A 17280-nucleotide genomic window follows, 5' to 3' on the forward strand; every position below is an offset into this window, starting at 1 on the left:
ACCTACCTCCTGTGGCAGGCTCCTCCAGTAAGAATATGCCTTCTGGGCCCCCATGGCTCTGGCAAAACCACCTGTGGAAGGCAGTTAGCAGAAAAATGGGGCATTTTTCACATTCAGTTTGAAGAATACCTTCAAGAAAAAATAATGCTCAAAACCGAAAAGAGAATTGGAACTGAATTTGAAGAAGATTCTGATGAAGAACAGTTTGCAAAGCAAGAACTTGAAGAACTTGCAATTCAGGCCAATGTCAAGATTGAAGAAGAAAATACAAGGAAGCCAGTAGTAATATTAATACTGTCTTTGCAGATAATTATGCTTACTGGTGTTACTTTTGGGAAGTAGAATATAAGCAGTATAAAACTCTATAAAGTTTCTCGGAAGAAGAAAAAAATTAACCACCCCACGTGTTAAATACATATCTTACTGCTCATCTAGAATACAAAAATGCTAAATTTTACATGACTCCAGTAAAAATCTGAGAAGCTTTCCCTGACAAAACTGTTGTGTAGCATTTATTTGGGACTATGATATTTGATATGTCTGACCTAGACTATAAGGTTTTGCTTTATTGTGTTCTCTGTTTTCTATCAAATATCATAAAAATCTGCCCCAGCAACAGTAGAGATCTCAAAATATTCTAATGATGCATGTAAGAAATTGTATATATATCTTAGATGGTTTCTTTCTGGGGTTGTAAAGAGAAAATTCTCAATTCTAAATCACCTTTTAACCATTTCTGATAGAGGTAGACCCTTTTCTTCTCAAATTATCCCCTGTAAATGGGCCCAGCTATGGATTGTATCCCAGATGACTGGCTGGCTGGCCCATCCTTCAATCAGGATCTGAGCTGAATAACTATAAGATAAATGACAAAAATTAGTTAAACCTTATGGGAGTGTGAGATAGACTGAATAATATCTTAGCACAAAGTGATGAGACAGTTATCCTGAGGCCATGTTTGAAAATCATTCATACTAATCACTAGTAACTCCTTTTAGCTATAATATATAATTTAATATTTTAAACCATATTAAATGTTGATTTTTTTAAAAAGAGTTCAAGTTTTAAAGTGTTAACAAGCAGTATTTTATTTTATTTTATTTTTTTAACAAGCAGCATTTTAAAAATGATCTAAGAAGTAAAGGTCTCGCCCTAATCAACTATGTATAGAGTATTATTTATTAATACAGAGTTTTAAATTTTTTCTCATCTCCTGATTTTTGTTTTTAGCTTCAAGAAGTACAATTTACAGAAGAAGAAGAAGCAATCAGATTAAATCTAATGGAAAATGAGCCATTGCCTCCCGAAATTCTTGAAACAATTCTTTCTGAATGGTGGCTTACAGAACCAATACGGTATCTTATTTTATATAGGGTTATATAATTGTTGACTTTTATTTGCTTTATTCTGAAAAGTTAAACACATAATTCAGCATAAATTTTAAGATTTTTTTCTTTTACTCTCTTGTAAACTAGCGATTCTACACATTAAAAACGTTTGAGGAATGAATTTAAAAATACTGATGCTAGGGGCCCCTTCCCCAAAACAACAATCAAAAATTTTAGAAGTGTAAAGTTGAGATCTAGGCAGTGGTATTTTTGAGACCTCCCCAGGTGATTCTACTGTGTAGTCATGGTTGAGCACCCATATTCTAAACCCATGTATGCTACTGATGAACTGGACTCTTTTCCTTGGAGCCTTTCAATAATTACAGTTAAGACCACTTAGTAACTGTCCAGTGTTATCCCTTTCTTAAAAATCAGGAAGAAGCATGACTTTAGACAGGACATATATCAGAATCTCCATGCCATCAGGGTTTAAAACTTCACTGCAATTTCCTAACTAGAATGATACTATAGTACCAATAATAACAGACACTTAGATGAAACTGTATTTTATTCACGTTGGTTATAGGTCATCGACTTTGATTTTAATTTCCTGTTGCCCTAATTAGTTCATTAGTTGTGGTAAACATAGGCAGGTCAACTGCAACAATGTAGTCATGGAGGGGGTGCATCTTGGTGGCTCAGTGGGTTAAGCATCCAACTCTTGATTTTGGCTCAGGTCATGATCTTGGTGTCATGGGATTCAGCCCCACTTTGGGCTTTGCACTTGGCGTGGAGTTTGCTTGTCCCTCTCCCTCTGCCACTCCCTGCCTTCTCAAATAAATAAGTAAATCTTTAAAAAACAAAACAACAACAACAACAACAAAACCAATGTAGTCATGGGTGTTCTTCATTAATTTAGCTCCTGACCTCACACTATACATTAAATTTTTTTATTTTTATTTTTATTTTTTTAAAGATTTTATTTATTTATTCATGAGAGAGAGAGAGAGGCAGAGACACAGGCAGAGGGAGAAGCAGGCTCCATGCAGGGAGCCCGATGTGGGACTCGATCCCGGGGTCCAGGATCATGCCCTGGGCCAAAGGCAGGCGCGCTAAACAGCTGAGCCACTTAGGGATCCCCTACATTAAAATTTTTTTTAAAAATCATATGAATGGAAGAATTAAAAATAAAAAAGTGAAATTGTAAAAAGTCTAAATAAAATAGCTATTATGCAACCATCAAAATATATTAAAATGAAGAACTTGTAATAGCATGAGCAATGTTATTATATAACATTAAGTTTAAAAAGATACAAAGTTATTTATAGTATAATAGCAAGATGGAATAAATAGAGGAATAAATTGGAAAGAAACAAAACAAAATGACAGTAATCTCTAGGATATGAGATTGTGGATAATCTTGCCGTTTTTCATGCTTTTCTCTATTTTCCAATTTTTCTGTAGTGGGATTTGTTGCTTTTCTAATCAGGGGAAAAATCAACATATATTTGAAGGGCTATTGCATGAGTCCTGGAGGGATATAATAAGCGCCTGAACTAAGATGTAATGGTAGAAATGGAAATATGGGTACAGAAGAGGACAGGCCAGGGCTTAGCTCTCATATGTGAGAAGCAAGAGGGGGCTGGAGGAGCAGTCCAAGTATCTCTGAAGTTTGGTACCTGAATACCAGTGAGTCAGAGGCAAGAGCAGTGTGGAAGGGTAACAATGAGTATGATTTTTGACAGTATGATACGTATACAATTCCTGAAGGGCACTTCAATGAAGGAACTAAGAAACCTTTTGAAAATTCTGAATTGAAACTCAGAAGTTGGGTATAGAGGTAGAGCTTGACAAAGAAGTGACAGCTGGAACAGTAGAGATGAAATTGTTCCTCACGGAAGAGACATTGCTGAAGGCATCCCTAAGGAAAAAGGCATACATCTTAGAGCCAAAATATAAAAATCTGCCCACTTACTAAGACAGGAAACATTTTAAAATGTCAGATAAGGACTCAAACTGTCAAATGTTCATAGAACTCCTGTGAAGAAGACAGCATATATTTAAATATAAATACCTAAAAGAAGTCAAATTTTAGGTAAACGGGATAAATTCTCATTCAAAAGTAGATCAATATCGACTCTTTCAAGTAAACAAAACCAAGTTCTTAAAGCCTGGTTGTTTAATAATGAAAATATAGCCATGTTCCAGTTATTTTTCTGATCCTTATTGTTTCCTCTTACCTGGACAAGTTTTATAATTCTATTTGAACATAATCATCTAACATATATGGGCCAGGTTGCCTACATTAGTAATTGTCATTGATCATAAGGGGATCCAGGAAAAAGGGTAAAAACTCTCATGAAAGGAAGCATCACGAGAAGAAAAACTGCACAAAGGTGGAATCCCACTAGAAGCAGGCTAGCCAAACCTACCTTTACATAAGGGTGATACAGTCATCACAATTCCCAAGCAGATAATTTATTTTCTCTTACTTTTTCACCAAATATTTAAGACTATTTACAATATAAGAGAACTTATCTATACTATGAACAGAAGTATAAAATATTATTTTAATCTAATTCAATACATTTGGGAGAAAACATACCATGCTTACCCAAGTAGAAATATTAAACGAAATAAAAGATACTACAGTAAACTTCTAAAACTATTCATTGCACATCTTATATAAAGTTGTGATTTATTAATTTTTAAATTTTAAGTCAATATTTATAATGCAATATTTTAAGTCAATAAATTATGAAATTTCCACCAAGTTCCACAGGTTTTATATTAGATGGTTTCCCACGATATCCTGAGGAGGCCCTGTTTCTGGGGGAACATGGATTTTTCCCAGATGCTGCTGTTTTTATACAAGTAGATGATCAAGATATTTCTGATCGACTCCTTCCTTCTCAAATGGAAAAGTGGAAACAGAAACAAAAGAAGAAATTAGAAAGGAAGAAACTCATCAAAGAAATGAAGGCGAAAATCAAGGTATGTATCCAATAAAAAATATGGGAGTAAATTTAGTCAACGTCTGTTCAAGTTATAAAATGGTCTTTCACAGTCAATATGAAAACACTTTTTATCAAATATTAACACTATTTTTAATTAAATAGTTAAAAATTATTTTAAACCCATGTGATTTGCAATATGTTAATACTTTTCTCTACAACGCATCTTTAAAATTAAAGATAGTGGCAGCACAAACATATCCTATACCAGACACAGGAGAGAAGTAGAAGGAGAAGCAACATAAAGAATTAAAATTAAAAAAAAAAAGAATTTGTTGGACCCTGGCTCACGGGTGCCAACGCGTCCCGGTGGACGACCCAGGGACTCAGACCCCAGACAGGCAGATGCAACAAGCAAGAGGGTTTATTGGACGTTTGCGTAAACGGGCTCTCCGAGGTGGCAGAGCCCTGATTAGCAATTACAGGTATCTTTTAAAGGCAAAAAACTGCGGGAGTAGCATAGCATTGATTTCTTTGAAGGTCAGCACGACCATGTTCAGGGACTTTCCCAGTCAGGGCGAGGGGAGATAGTTTCTTTTTTTCATCTCGCAAAAACAGAATGTTTTTGTTACTTGAATTCATGGGAGGCGCCTGGATGAGCTGCCTCAGGGTTAGGCCTTGTCCCACTCGCGGGCGGGGGGGTTCTTCAGAATTAAAATTTTGATGGCTTTTTCACTAGTTCTTGGAGTGATGCTACCATCCAACATGGCCATGTTAGCCTACAATGAAACAGATCCATATATCAATATAAGATATTTTTTCTAAAACTGAAATCAGGGGAGTATTACATAAAATGCTCAAAAGTGTCATAGGGAATCCAGCCATTCTACTTCTAGGAACTCATCTAACAGAAATGAAAATGGATCCCCATAAAAATGTATATATGAATATTCATAACAGCATTATTCATAACCAGTGCAGAAAACAACACAGGGTCAAAGAAAATGAAGAAAGGAATATTTTTCAAACAAAAACTCCAGAAGTAGACTTTACTGAAACAAAGATAAGTGATTTTATTTACCTGATAAAGGGTTCAAACTAATGTTCATAAGATGCTCACAGGGTCCAGAGAACAATGCATGAACAAAGTAAGAATTTCAAGAAAGAGAAAATATATGAAAGTACCAAATGGAAATCACAGAGCTGGAGAATACAATAACGGAACTGAAAAATTCAATACAGAGGTTCAATAGCAGACTAGACACATAGATCAATGGAACAGAACAGGTAGCCCAGAAATAACCCCATGCCCAAATTGTCAATTAATTTACAAGCAAAAATCCAAAGATACATGATGGAAGACAGTCTCTTTAGTAAATCCTGGGAAAACTGGACAGCTACATACAAAAAAATGAAACTGGACGCCTATCCTATACTATACACAAAAAGCAACTCAAAATGGATTAAGGATTTGAATATAAGGCCTGAAACCAATAAACTTCTAAAAGAAAACATAGGGGATAAGCTCCTTGACATTGTCTTGGCAGTTATTTATTTATTTATTTTTTGGACTTGACACCAAAAGCAAAAGTCAACAAATGGCGACTACATCAAACTAAAAGGCTTTCGCACAACAAAGGAAGCCATCAAGGGCGAGAGAAAATGTTTACAAGTCTTATCTGATTTGCATCTGATTAGGGGTTAAAATCCACAAAATATGAAGAACTTACATAGCTCAATGGCAAAAAAAAAAAAACAAAAAACCAAGAAACAAACAAACAAACAAACAAAAAAAACCACACACACACAATCTGATTTAAAAATAGATTAAAAATCTGAAAAAAAATTCAGAGGCTCTGAATAGACATTTTTCCAAAGAAGACATACAGATGGTCAAGTCAAGTCAATAGGTACATGAAAAAGTGCTCGGTATCAATAATCATCAGGGAAATGCAAATCAAAAGTACAATGAGAGGGATGCCTGGGTAGTTCAGGGGTTGAGAATCTACTTTCAGCTCAGGGTGTGACTCTGGGGTCCTGGGATCAAGTCCCACGTCAGATTCCCTGCATGGAGCCTTCTCCCTCTGCCTGTGTCTCTGCCTCTCTCTCTCTCTCTCTCTCTCTCTCTCTCTCTCTCATGAATAAATAAAATCTTTTTTAAAAAGTACAATGAGATATTACCTTACTCTTATTAGAATGGCTGTCATCAAAAGACAAGAGATAACAAATGTTGGCTGGACTGTGGAGAAAAGGAAATCCCTTGCACTGTTGGTGGGAGTGTAAACTGGTACAACCACTGGGGAAAATAGCTTGGAAGTTTCTCAAAAGTTTTAAAATACAACTATTTTATGATCCAGGAGTCCTACGTCTGAGTATATATCCAAAGGAAATGAAAACAGGAGATGGAAGAAAGATCAGCACTCTCGTGTTCCTTGCTGCAGCATTTATACGATAGCCAAAATATGGAAGCAATCTAAATGTCTGTCAATGGATGAATGGATAAAAAAGATGCTGTATTTACAATAGGGTATTATTCAGCCATGAGAAAGAAGGAAGCCCTGCCACTTGCAACATGGGTGGAACTTGAGGGTATTATGCGAAATGAAATTAGCCAGACAGGGAAAGACAAATAGTACATCGTATCATTTACATGTGGAATGTAAAAAAAATTCAAACTCATGGAAACAGAGAGTAGAAAAGTGGTTGCCAGGGACTGAGGGGTGGGGGAAATAGGGAGAAGTTGGTAACAGGTACAAACTTTCAGCTATAAAATGAATAAGATCTGAGGATCTAAAGTATAACATGGTGACTATAGTTGATAACATCGAATTGTGTAGTCAAAATTTGCCAAGAGAGTAGAACTTAAATGTTGTCACAAAAAAAAGGGGGGCAAATATTGAGGTGATGAATGTGTTCATTAAATGGGAAGAGTCCTTTTAAAATGTATACCTATGTCAAATCATCACAATATACACAGTTTGATTAAATATCTTACAGTTTGGGGCAGCTGGGTGGTTCAGTCGGTTAAGCATCTGCCTTCGACTCTGGTCTTGATCCCAAGGTCCTGGGACTGAGCCCCACAACAGGCTTCCTGCTCAGCAGGGAGCCTGCTTCTCCCTCTCCCTTTGCCTGCTGCTCCCCCTGCTATGTCCCTCTCTCTCTCTCTCTCTGTCAAATAAATAAAAATAAAATCTTTAAAAAATCAATAAATATCTTACAATTGTATAAAGCTGGATGAATGAATGAATAGATGTGTGGAATATCCATATAACGGATACTAGTCAATATTAAAAAAGAACAAACTTTAGATAACACCCTACAACATGGATGAAAATCATTATGCTTAGTAAAAGAAGCCAGGTCAAAAAAAAAAAATGATCCATACCATATGATTCATTCCATGTGTAAGACATGTCTTAAAGAGGCAAATCTCTAGATCTAGACAAGGTTAAAAAGAATGAGGCTTTCAGATCTGGAACTAGGAAGACAACGATGGGACATGAAAGCAGCGTGAAGTGACGTGAAGGGCTTCCACGCTGAAGAGAGCTTGTGGTTGGTCCACGTGCCCACAGGGAAGGAACAACCTTGGCAGGAGGAAGGTATGGGGAGATGTATTTTGTTATTAGTAAATTTCACAAAACAAAACAAAACAAAACAAAAAAACCCCACCGAGATCAAAGGCATTGAGCTATTTGTCAGAAAATCAACTAATCAGTTAGTTCCAACTCTGTGAGACACTGACTTAAATGATGTAATACATTATTAGGCTGTATTTTATTAGCGTGATAAAAGACTATCAGACATTTTCAACACATTGCCTCCAAGTACTTCCCTATTTCTCCAGGTACGTAATCTGCCTCTTTACCAAAGCAAACAAATAAATAATAAATTCCAAATGTTAGTCTAAAGTTTGTAGAAAGAATGTCTGGTTTCCAGGGGCTGTTTATGGCTCTGGAGGGAAATACCTCATCAGAAGCTCCAGAGGTTCAAGGACGTAGTAGGATAATGACCACCATCCCATGGTTTTCTGGAAAGTTTACCATTCTTCCATCCAAATGTTGTTCCCACTTTGGGAAGAAATATATATATATATATATATATATATATATATATATATATATACACAAAAAGTAATTGTATCATTATCCATTAAAACTTCTAAATGTCTCTTTCTTTAACAGGATGATATGATTTCTAAAAGAAGGGCTGAACTTATAGCAGAGAGAGAAAAAAAACAGAAAGGGGAGGTAAGTAAGTAATAAAAGGGTTGCTTTTTTTTTTTTAAAAACAGACTATCCAAAAAAAAATTAAAAAAAAAATAATAAAAAAAAATAAAAATAAAAACAGACTATCCATAGTATAATATTTCTATATTATATATGTTTTTATATATCAACAGTATAAAATCAAAAGATGCTTAGAAAAAGTCTTGAAGTCCACAGAGTTCATGTTTGAATAGTAAGATTGTATATCACTTTTATCTTTAGTTTTTTTGTTACCCTAAAGTTGTCTACAGTGACCTTTTATTATTTTTATAATCAGAAAAATGAACCTTCTTAGAGGAAAGAAAACCACCAGAGGGGTTTAAATAATCAATTCAAAATATAATGCGACGGTAAACTATGCTTCTTTTTTGCATTTTCATTTTTGCCTTTCACACTTGCAGCCCACGCCACAGGGAGATAGGCTGGGAGCCTGGGGTTGGGGTCTAGACACGGAGTCTATGCCTCTGTGCTGGGCCTAAAACATAGATTATGTTGAGATAAAGAATGGAACGAGGCAGAGCCTGGGAACCCTCAGACTTCTATATTCTGCAGGATCCTCGGTGCAGCTCCTTTTCTCCATCTGCTGATTTTTCAAAAAGATAAACCCTGAGGATTGTGGATTCTGTTTTGTTTCGAGCTGTGCCCGAAATGACCTAGCTGACCGCAGTGCTACTGCCCCGCTTACTGGGTACAGAATTTGAAGAGGGGTGTGTGCTAGACACGCTAGTTCTGCAGTTACCTGAGGCTCCTGTCTATACGGGCAGCTTACAGGTCGTCCCTGTAACCAAGGCGAACAGTAAGGTGGTTCCCAGCTCCTGCCATTTCCTCCTGGCATAAAGCACCCTGTACCATCTTTTCAAGACTGACTCTTCCAGGATCTGATCTCCATCTGTATATGAAGGTCCGACCCCACAAGGGGAAGGAGAAGAGAGGAATCACAGGAGATAGGACTTGCCACACATGGAACCGTGTATCCCCCCTTGTATGGACATGCTGGCCCTAAGTACAGGGGACCGCTGATACCAAGCACCCCAACTGTAACAGGGGGTCAAAACATTGCAGAATAGGGGCAGGAACAATTGTTTCCTTGTCCAAAGTATCTACAACCAAAAGTAGGCCTAGAACCATTAGCCTGAGAAAGTTGTGGCACCGTCTAAGGACCAAGTGCCCTCCTCTCCATTATTGGCCCGAATCTTCACTCAGCCAGTCAGCCGGTCCATCAGCAAACCTTAATCTGACCTCTCACTGCATGCCTGGCGCAACTCAGACACTGGAGGATCAGCCATGAACAAAACTGTCAGAAGCTTCTGGCCTCATTCTACTGTTCATTCCCTGAACAAACATGTTCTGAAATTCTACTCTGTTCAAGGAGTCATACTGAGGTTTAGGATTTTTTTAAAAAGTAATAATAAAATAAAACCCCATGTCCTAACCTGAGCTCAAGCATAGTTAACTACCTCCAGCCCTTGGGAATCCCTAGTGGTCCCCTTAAGGATCACCCCACTTGTCTCAGCAACATATTACCAAAACACTCCAGACTTTGGGGTTCTTGCTGACTTTGTTCACTGCCAGCTCCCCAGTATGTAACATAGTGCTGACACATAGTAGGCACTCAACAGTTGTTTTGCTGCTGTTGTATAACCTTGAGCAAGTTTCTTAATTTCTCTAAACCTAGGTGTTTTTCATTGTAAAGTGGAAAAAAAAGTTAATAATACCTAGTTTCCTGAACTAATACTTTAATTTTTCTTCTTTGCTATTGTTTAGTTAAATCTGCTTTTTCTTAAGAGTTACTTTTTTAAATTTTATTTGAGAGAGAATGAGGGAGAGAGCTAGAGAGAGCACAAGTCGGGTGAGGGGCAGAGGGAGAGGCAGGCTCCCCACTGAGCAGGGAGCCTGATGCAGGGCTCAATCCCAAGACCCTGGGATCATGACCTGAGCCAAAGGCAGACATTTAACCTACTGAGCCACCCAGGTGCTCCAAGAGAGTCAATTTTCAGGATAAATTTTAAATGTTCTTAATTTATCATTTTTTTCTATTTGTTAACATTAGACTAGTGGGATTTCTTACTATTTTTCATTCAAAAATTCAATATTCTATCCTTATAAATCAAGTAGGTTTTTGTAAACTGTTAGCTCTCCTGAGACTTACTCTTACAAAACTGGCTGTGTATCCCACGCAATTAATTTATACAAACTGACTTTAGGAAGATAATTCCTGAGATTTTTGATGAATCAAAGATGAAAATTGTGTATTGATTTTTTTTTAACTCCTTTGATGAGGATTTTACATGTCTTACTATTGACTCAAAGGAGGACTAAACCAAATGCAGTGTCTCAAGGATCACTTGAGTGTGGTTCCTGTGTGGTTGCTGTAATCAGTTAATGTGATACCCTGACTCGAATCCATGCTGACTCTACACAGACCCTGGAGCTTGCTTTCATGAACAGAACCGGGGCCTTCTCATCATTTGCCTTTCGTAAGGCAGGTGCAGCTCCATGACTCACCTTTTCACAGCTAATTGGGGAACCACATGCAAATGAAGCCCTTCCCAGGTTTGCCCTCTCCTCCTTAACAAAAACCCTTGCCCTTCCTCTCTGAATTTTTTGCAGCAGGTAACAGATTTTTAATGTCAGAAATTACTTCAGTCTCATGGGGACCGTCTGCATTAATTTTGTAGGAAAATGTCGCCATCTGGTGGAACTTCAGGCTCCCAGTGTGACTAAAGAATATTCTAAATAAAATCACTTAGTAGAGAGATTTCATTTGCATACTTTCCAACTCCTCCGAGGCCTTGCATCTACTCCTGGCCCTTGCTCCAGAATCTTGGCTCTCTTCCTCTTCCCCAGCTCCTTCTCTGGTGCCTCAATCTCTTGAGCTGTAGATAGCCACAGATAGGAGAAAGCTATAGAGAGCCAGGACAAGGAGCCAGAGCCGCAAGTCAGCAGACCTGGGAGGGACTACACCCAGGTGAATAGTTCATAGAGATAAATACCTTCAGTACGAAGGGGAAGCCAAAGTCAGGGTCCAAATGATGTTGAAACAAGGCTCAGGACCAAGCACCAGGCCAAGACCATCCTTGAGGCCTTCCAGGGACGAGACAGAGCATATGGGTCCAAAGGTATATGTGCAGAGAGCTCTTTGGGATGGATCAGAAAGCAAAGGTGTGTATGAAGTATAGAGGTTGGGGATTGAGGGGGTTTTTTAAAGTTTTTTATTTAAATTCAAGTTAGTTAACATACAGTGTATTATTAGTTTTACATGTACGACATTGTGATTGAACACTTCCATGCATCACCTGGTGCTCCTCACAAGCACACAAGTCTATACTTCTCTTCTCTCCATTTCTTCCTATCTCCTTTCCTCCCTAGTTGTAAGAATTCTGAGTGTAATCTCCATCACCCTCCTAACATAAACTTTTTTTAAAAGATTTTATTTATTTATTCATGAGAGACACACAGAGAGAGAGAGGCAGAGACACAGGCAGAGGGAGAAGCAGGCTCCATGCCGGGAGCCTGACGTGGGACTCGATCCCGGGTCTCCAGGATCATGACCTGAACCAAAGGCAGACACTCAGCCACTGAGCCACCCAGGTGCCCCCTGGCATAAACTTCTACTCAGTTGTAGCCTTGCCCCTACCTTTCCCTACTCATAGAAATTTATGAGAGAGCTTATCCCAAATCTAGTCCTATTTCTAGAGACTATGAATTTTATTTGTTTTCTGTTTGTCCTCTTTATTTTCTCTTTTCCTATCCTAGTCATCTCTGGGATTGTTTGAATGTATTTTACAAATCCATTTTATTTATCTATTGGCTTTTTAGTTATACCTCTATGTATTATTTTGTAACGGTTGCTCCCTGTTACATATACATCCTTAGTTTTTCCCACTCTACATAGAGTCGATATTATTCCATGTAAAACTGTAGAAACCTGTGACTGTGGAAGTCCATTTACACCCACCTTCACCCTTTATGCTCTACTTGTCATTTGTTTTACAACCAAATATATTATAAACTCCATAAGAAAAAAATTGTAGTTTTTGTTTTATTTTTTTTTAATTTTTATTTATTTATGATAGTCACACATAGAGAGAGAGAGAGAGAGGCAGAGACACAGGCAGAGGGAGAAGCAGGCTCCATGCACTGGGAGCCTGATGCAGGATTCGATCCCAGGTCTCCAGGATCGCGCCCTGGGCCAAGGGCAGGCGCCAAACCGCTGCGCCACCCAGGGATCCCTGTAGTTTTTGTTTTAAACAGTCATATGTATTTTAAATATATTAAGAGGAAAATAAGTCCTTTACATTTATTCATTTCTGTTGCTCTTCATTCATTCCTGTGGTGTGATGGAAACCAGAGGGATGAGAAGAATGTGGTCATTTGAGTTATTTTCCCATTACTTGACTGTTTTCATGATTTTCTCTGTAACTTTGCTTTTCAATAGTTTGATTATGATATTCCTACATGCCATTTTCTTCATATTTATCTAGTTTGGGGTTCACTAAACTTCTTCAATCTGTAAATTTATGTGTTTCACTAGCTTAGGGGAACTTTGGTCATTATTTCTTCAAATGTTTCTTCTGTCCTATTTGCTCTCTGTCTCCTTCTGAAAATCAATTTCACATAGGTTATCCTTCACTGTTGTTCCAGAGGACGTTGGGGCTGTTGATTTTTTCAGTCTTTTCTCTCTTCTTTAAGTTAGATCATTTATTGTGATCTATCTTCAAATTCACTGATTCTTCCCTCTGTCATCTCCAGTCTATTAACCCCATCTGACAACTTTTAAAATTTCAAATACTGTAGTTTTTAGTTCCAAAATTTCCATTTGGTTTGTTTTTATATTTTTTAGTCCCTCCTGAGATTTCCTATCTTTTCATTTATTGTGAGAGTATTTTTCTTTTCCTCATTGGTCATAGAGATAACAACTGCTTTAAAGTTCTTGTTTGGGGGCACTGGGGTGGCTCAGGCAGTTAAGTGTCCACCTTCAGCTCAGGTCATGATCCTGGGGTCCTGGGATTCAGCCCCCCATGGGGCTCCCTGCTCAGAGGAGAGTCTGTTTCTTTCTTTGTCTCTCCCTCTGCCTCTCACTCTGCTTGTGCTTGCAGTCTCTCTCTCTCAAATAAATAAATGAAATCTTTAAAAAAAAAAAAAGAAACAAAGAAAACATTTTTAAAATGCAGGAATGGCTAAATAAGAATAAAAAGATGTGTGTTTTTATATGGAAAGAAATTTAAATGCGTTGCTAGATTATATTTTTAAGAAGCAAGTGGTACAATATAGAATGATCCCATTTATGTGTAAAATATAATTTTGTATGTGCAGGAGTATGAGAGGTATAAACATCTAAAAGGATCTTAACCAAGTTGTTAACCAAAATTATTTCTAGGCAGGAAAATGGAGATAGAGATGAGAGTGTGAAAGGAAATATTTTTACCCTATATAATCTTATATAATTTTATCCTTTTAGCAAAAATGAATCTATTTTTTTCTTTTTTAAAAAAAGACTTTATTTATTTATTTATTTTAGAGAGAGAGTGAGGGGAGGGAGAGGAAGAGAATCTCCAGCAGACCCCATGCTGAATACAGCACCTGAATCAGGGCTCTATCCCACAACCCAGAGGTCATGACCTGAGCTGAAATCAGGAGTCAGGCACCCAACCATCTAAGCCAACCAGACACTCCAAAATGAATCTATTTTTAAACTTACATAGTTTTTTTTAAATTAACAAACAAGTTGGAAGAACTATTAAGTAGAGCCAAAAAGAGGTGAGTACAAGTTCATCTAGAACTGAGATGTCCCTGGTTTGCAGTGTGTATTCATCCCACCATACTTCCCATGATCCTTAGAAAATCAAATCTCAGGATTTGATTTGATTTGATTTTTTTGCCAAAGGGAAAGGAAAAGGAAAAAGTAGTAAGAGAACCAAATGGTTTCAAAATTCACACAAACAGAACTGAAAACCACTGCCCCATAGCCAAACTCCTTTCAGAGAGAGAGGAGCCTCCACACAGAGCAGGAAGCAACCTAATCCCCTCATCTTCCTCCCTGCACCTGCAAGGCCAAATCCCAGCTCAAGGTTCTCTTTAAAGGAACCAGAGTCTAATCAGTAGAAAGATGAGGAAACAAGGGTTAAGCAGGAGATTGCAAGCAAGAGATAATGAAAGCGCAAATAGTGGGGCAGTTCGGGAAAGAAGAGAGTCTAGGGCATTGTTTAGGATTACAGTCCTTGGGAACTGGATGTACAAAGATGGAGGGAAAGGAGTTAGGAAAAGTTCTGGTTTCCAACCTACAGTTAGTGCTCCAACTGATACAAGGAATACTTCAGGGGGAAAAGAGTGTCACGGCAGTGTAGGAGGATAAATGTTAAAGCCTGTACAGCACCACCTGGTACCGATATCCTGCCATGGTCTTTAAATCATTTATGTATTATTTTTCTTTCTTCAGATGGGCTATAAACCCCTGAAGGGATAGACTGTTCTGTTAATACAGTGCTTTATGCAAAGTGACAATAGCTATCGTGACACAATAATAGCTGTCATTTCATGCTTACCACGTGCTGACTTTTCTAAGTAAGGACTTTGCATGTATTAAGTAATTTAATTCTCCCACCATCCCTGTGAGATAGGTACTTTTATTATTCCTATTTCACAGATGAGGAAACTGATATTGTCCAAGCTAAAACAGCTAGGGATTTATTCTCCTTGAGTTCCACTAAATATTGTTACTGAAGACTACCAAAAAGATGTAACGTTCACAGATGGGGCTAGAGAGTATTAGCTAAGTGAAATAGTCCGTCTGAGAAGGGCAAATACCAAATGATCTGACTCATATGTGAAGTTCAAGAAGCAAAACAAATTAGCAAAGGGAAAAAAGAGAGAGAGAAATCAAGAAACAGACTCCTCTTTGCGACTTCCATGGTGGAAGTCTACCAACCTGCAGTGGATGATCCTGTGAAACTGCTCCAGCTTCCAGATCAAGAGGAACAAGCAGACATACAGTGCCCAGCCCAATAACCAACCTGAAGGCTCACAACTCCTCGCACCAAATGGGCAGACTCACCACAAGGCTGTGGGTGTGGAGCCAGCCGCCCACCACAGAGATGTAGTGGTGGTCATGAAGCAGAGATCTAACCAGTGAAAACTCGCCACCTCCTACATGTGAACTACCATGAACAAGAATGTGTGGGCCCTCAGCAGCATCAGGCGCACGATCCACAAGAACCAAATATGGCCCAGATCTGCACATGGCTGCTATTTGCAGAGCCAGTGGCATCCTGAGCACCAGGAGCCTGTGATGGTGAAGAGGGAGATGGCACTCCAGTAAGAACTCCTGATCCCCCAACCCCCAAAGCAATGGAGATATCAACCACATGGGGAGGTGGATGGAAGAAGAAGAAACAGACCCTTAATTACAAAGAACAAACTGATGGTTACCAGAGGGGAGGTGGATGTGGGAATGGGTTAATCAAATGATGGGGATTAAGAAGTGCACTTGTTGTGATGAGCACCAGGTGATGTATGGAATTATTGAATCACTATATTGTACACCTGAAACTAACATAACATATGTCAACTAACTGGAATTAAAAGAAAAATTCTACATAAACAAGTGTAACTTTCTGGCAACCATTGGCATAAATAGGATTTAATATCTTGCTTATGTATTTACTTTGGGATCAGTATGGTGTCAGAGTCTTAAAGGAATGAAATTTCTGGATGCCAGGTATTTAAACTGTACTGTGTACTCAATGAATGTTGCCATACCAGCCAATCTTCAGCTACATAAAATATTCCAAATGATTAGACAGCAGAGTGGTTTGTTACATATTTTATATATATAGTGAAAGAGAATATTTTCTTCCTTAGATTAGTAGAGAAGATGAAGACTTTAGTGAAGAAGAGCCTGAAGAAGATGAAGATGATATTGACAACATCCTTGAAGATGAATTTCCAAAAGATGAGGAAGTGATGAGCGAGGAAGATGAAGAACAGGAAATTGATGCACTTGAACGCCTGAGAGGTGAACTGGGAGAAAAATTTGAAGCAGATATGAGTAATTTACAAGTAATACAGGTTATTACTTTTCCTTCATTTTCCATAATTCAAAATGTAACATTTGAAAATGAAACAAATGCAACTTGGTTTATGCCTTGGTTCCTTTTTAATGTTTCAAAAGAAATGTGTATTTTAGGGCTATCTTCCCTTTTGCTGGCACCACCTGCATTGTTTCATGAAAACAAGTGAATAAATCAAGGGCAACATGGAAGCCACATGGAGTCAAAAGTTTTAGTTGCCAATATGCAGCCACTCAGAAGCTGAAAAACGTTTGTTCTTTTGACTGAAGTAGTCAGTTACCAGCAATATCTATGTACTGTGACCAGATTTCGTTCCATTAAAAATATTAGGTTTTATAATTTTTTTTTCCATCAGGATGAACTTGAGAAGCTTTTGATACCAGTAATTCTGGTTAATGGAGCTCGGAAAATCCACATTGTACAATACAGTATGCATTTGAAACTGAAGCCACTGGTGGAGAATCGTGAGAGTATTTTTGAAAAATGTTATCCAATAGCATCACACCTTGCCCAGAAAATGCTTAGCTACACCTATAAGTATATAAGTGCATTTGGCTACTGGGACCCTGTGAAGGTAATGTCAGCAAAGGCATCTAAAGACTATGTATGTTCTTTCTTTTATTTTTAAAATATGTCTAAGAAGACAGAGGATAATTTCAAAAAT

The 17280-nt window shown here is 37.9% G+C and overlaps 1 protein-coding gene across 9 annotated transcripts in view; it reads left to right on the forward strand.

The window, feature by feature from the left end:
* AK9 (adenylate kinase 9) overlaps positions 1-17280 on the forward strand; it is a 117463-nt gene that overhangs the window by 81600 nt on the left and 18583 nt on the right. For 6 of the 9 annotated variants that reach the window (XM_041759135.1, XM_041759067.1, XM_041759373.1 and 3 more), the window contains 6 exons: positions 19-282; positions 1231-1355; positions 4103-4322; positions 8464-8529; positions 16408-16614; positions 16972-17190. In XM_041759135.1, coding sequence (XP_041615069.1) covers positions 19-282; positions 1231-1355; positions 4103-4322; positions 8464-8529; positions 16408-16614; positions 16972-17190 — 1101 coding nt within the window. Of the gene's footprint in view, positions 1-18; positions 283-1230; positions 1356-4102; positions 4323-8463; positions 8530-16407; positions 16615-16971; positions 17191-17280 lie in introns of those variants that run through there. The other 3 variants (XM_041759768.1, XM_041759218.1, XM_041759604.1) reach the window with 2 other exon arrangements.

This window comes from Vulpes lagopus, chromosome 1 (assembly GCF_018345385.1).
Source record: "Vulpes lagopus strain Blue_001 chromosome 1, ASM1834538v1, whole genome shotgun sequence".
In the NCBI taxonomy this organism is placed as follows: domain Eukaryota; kingdom Metazoa; phylum Chordata; class Mammalia; order Carnivora; family Canidae; genus Vulpes; species Vulpes lagopus.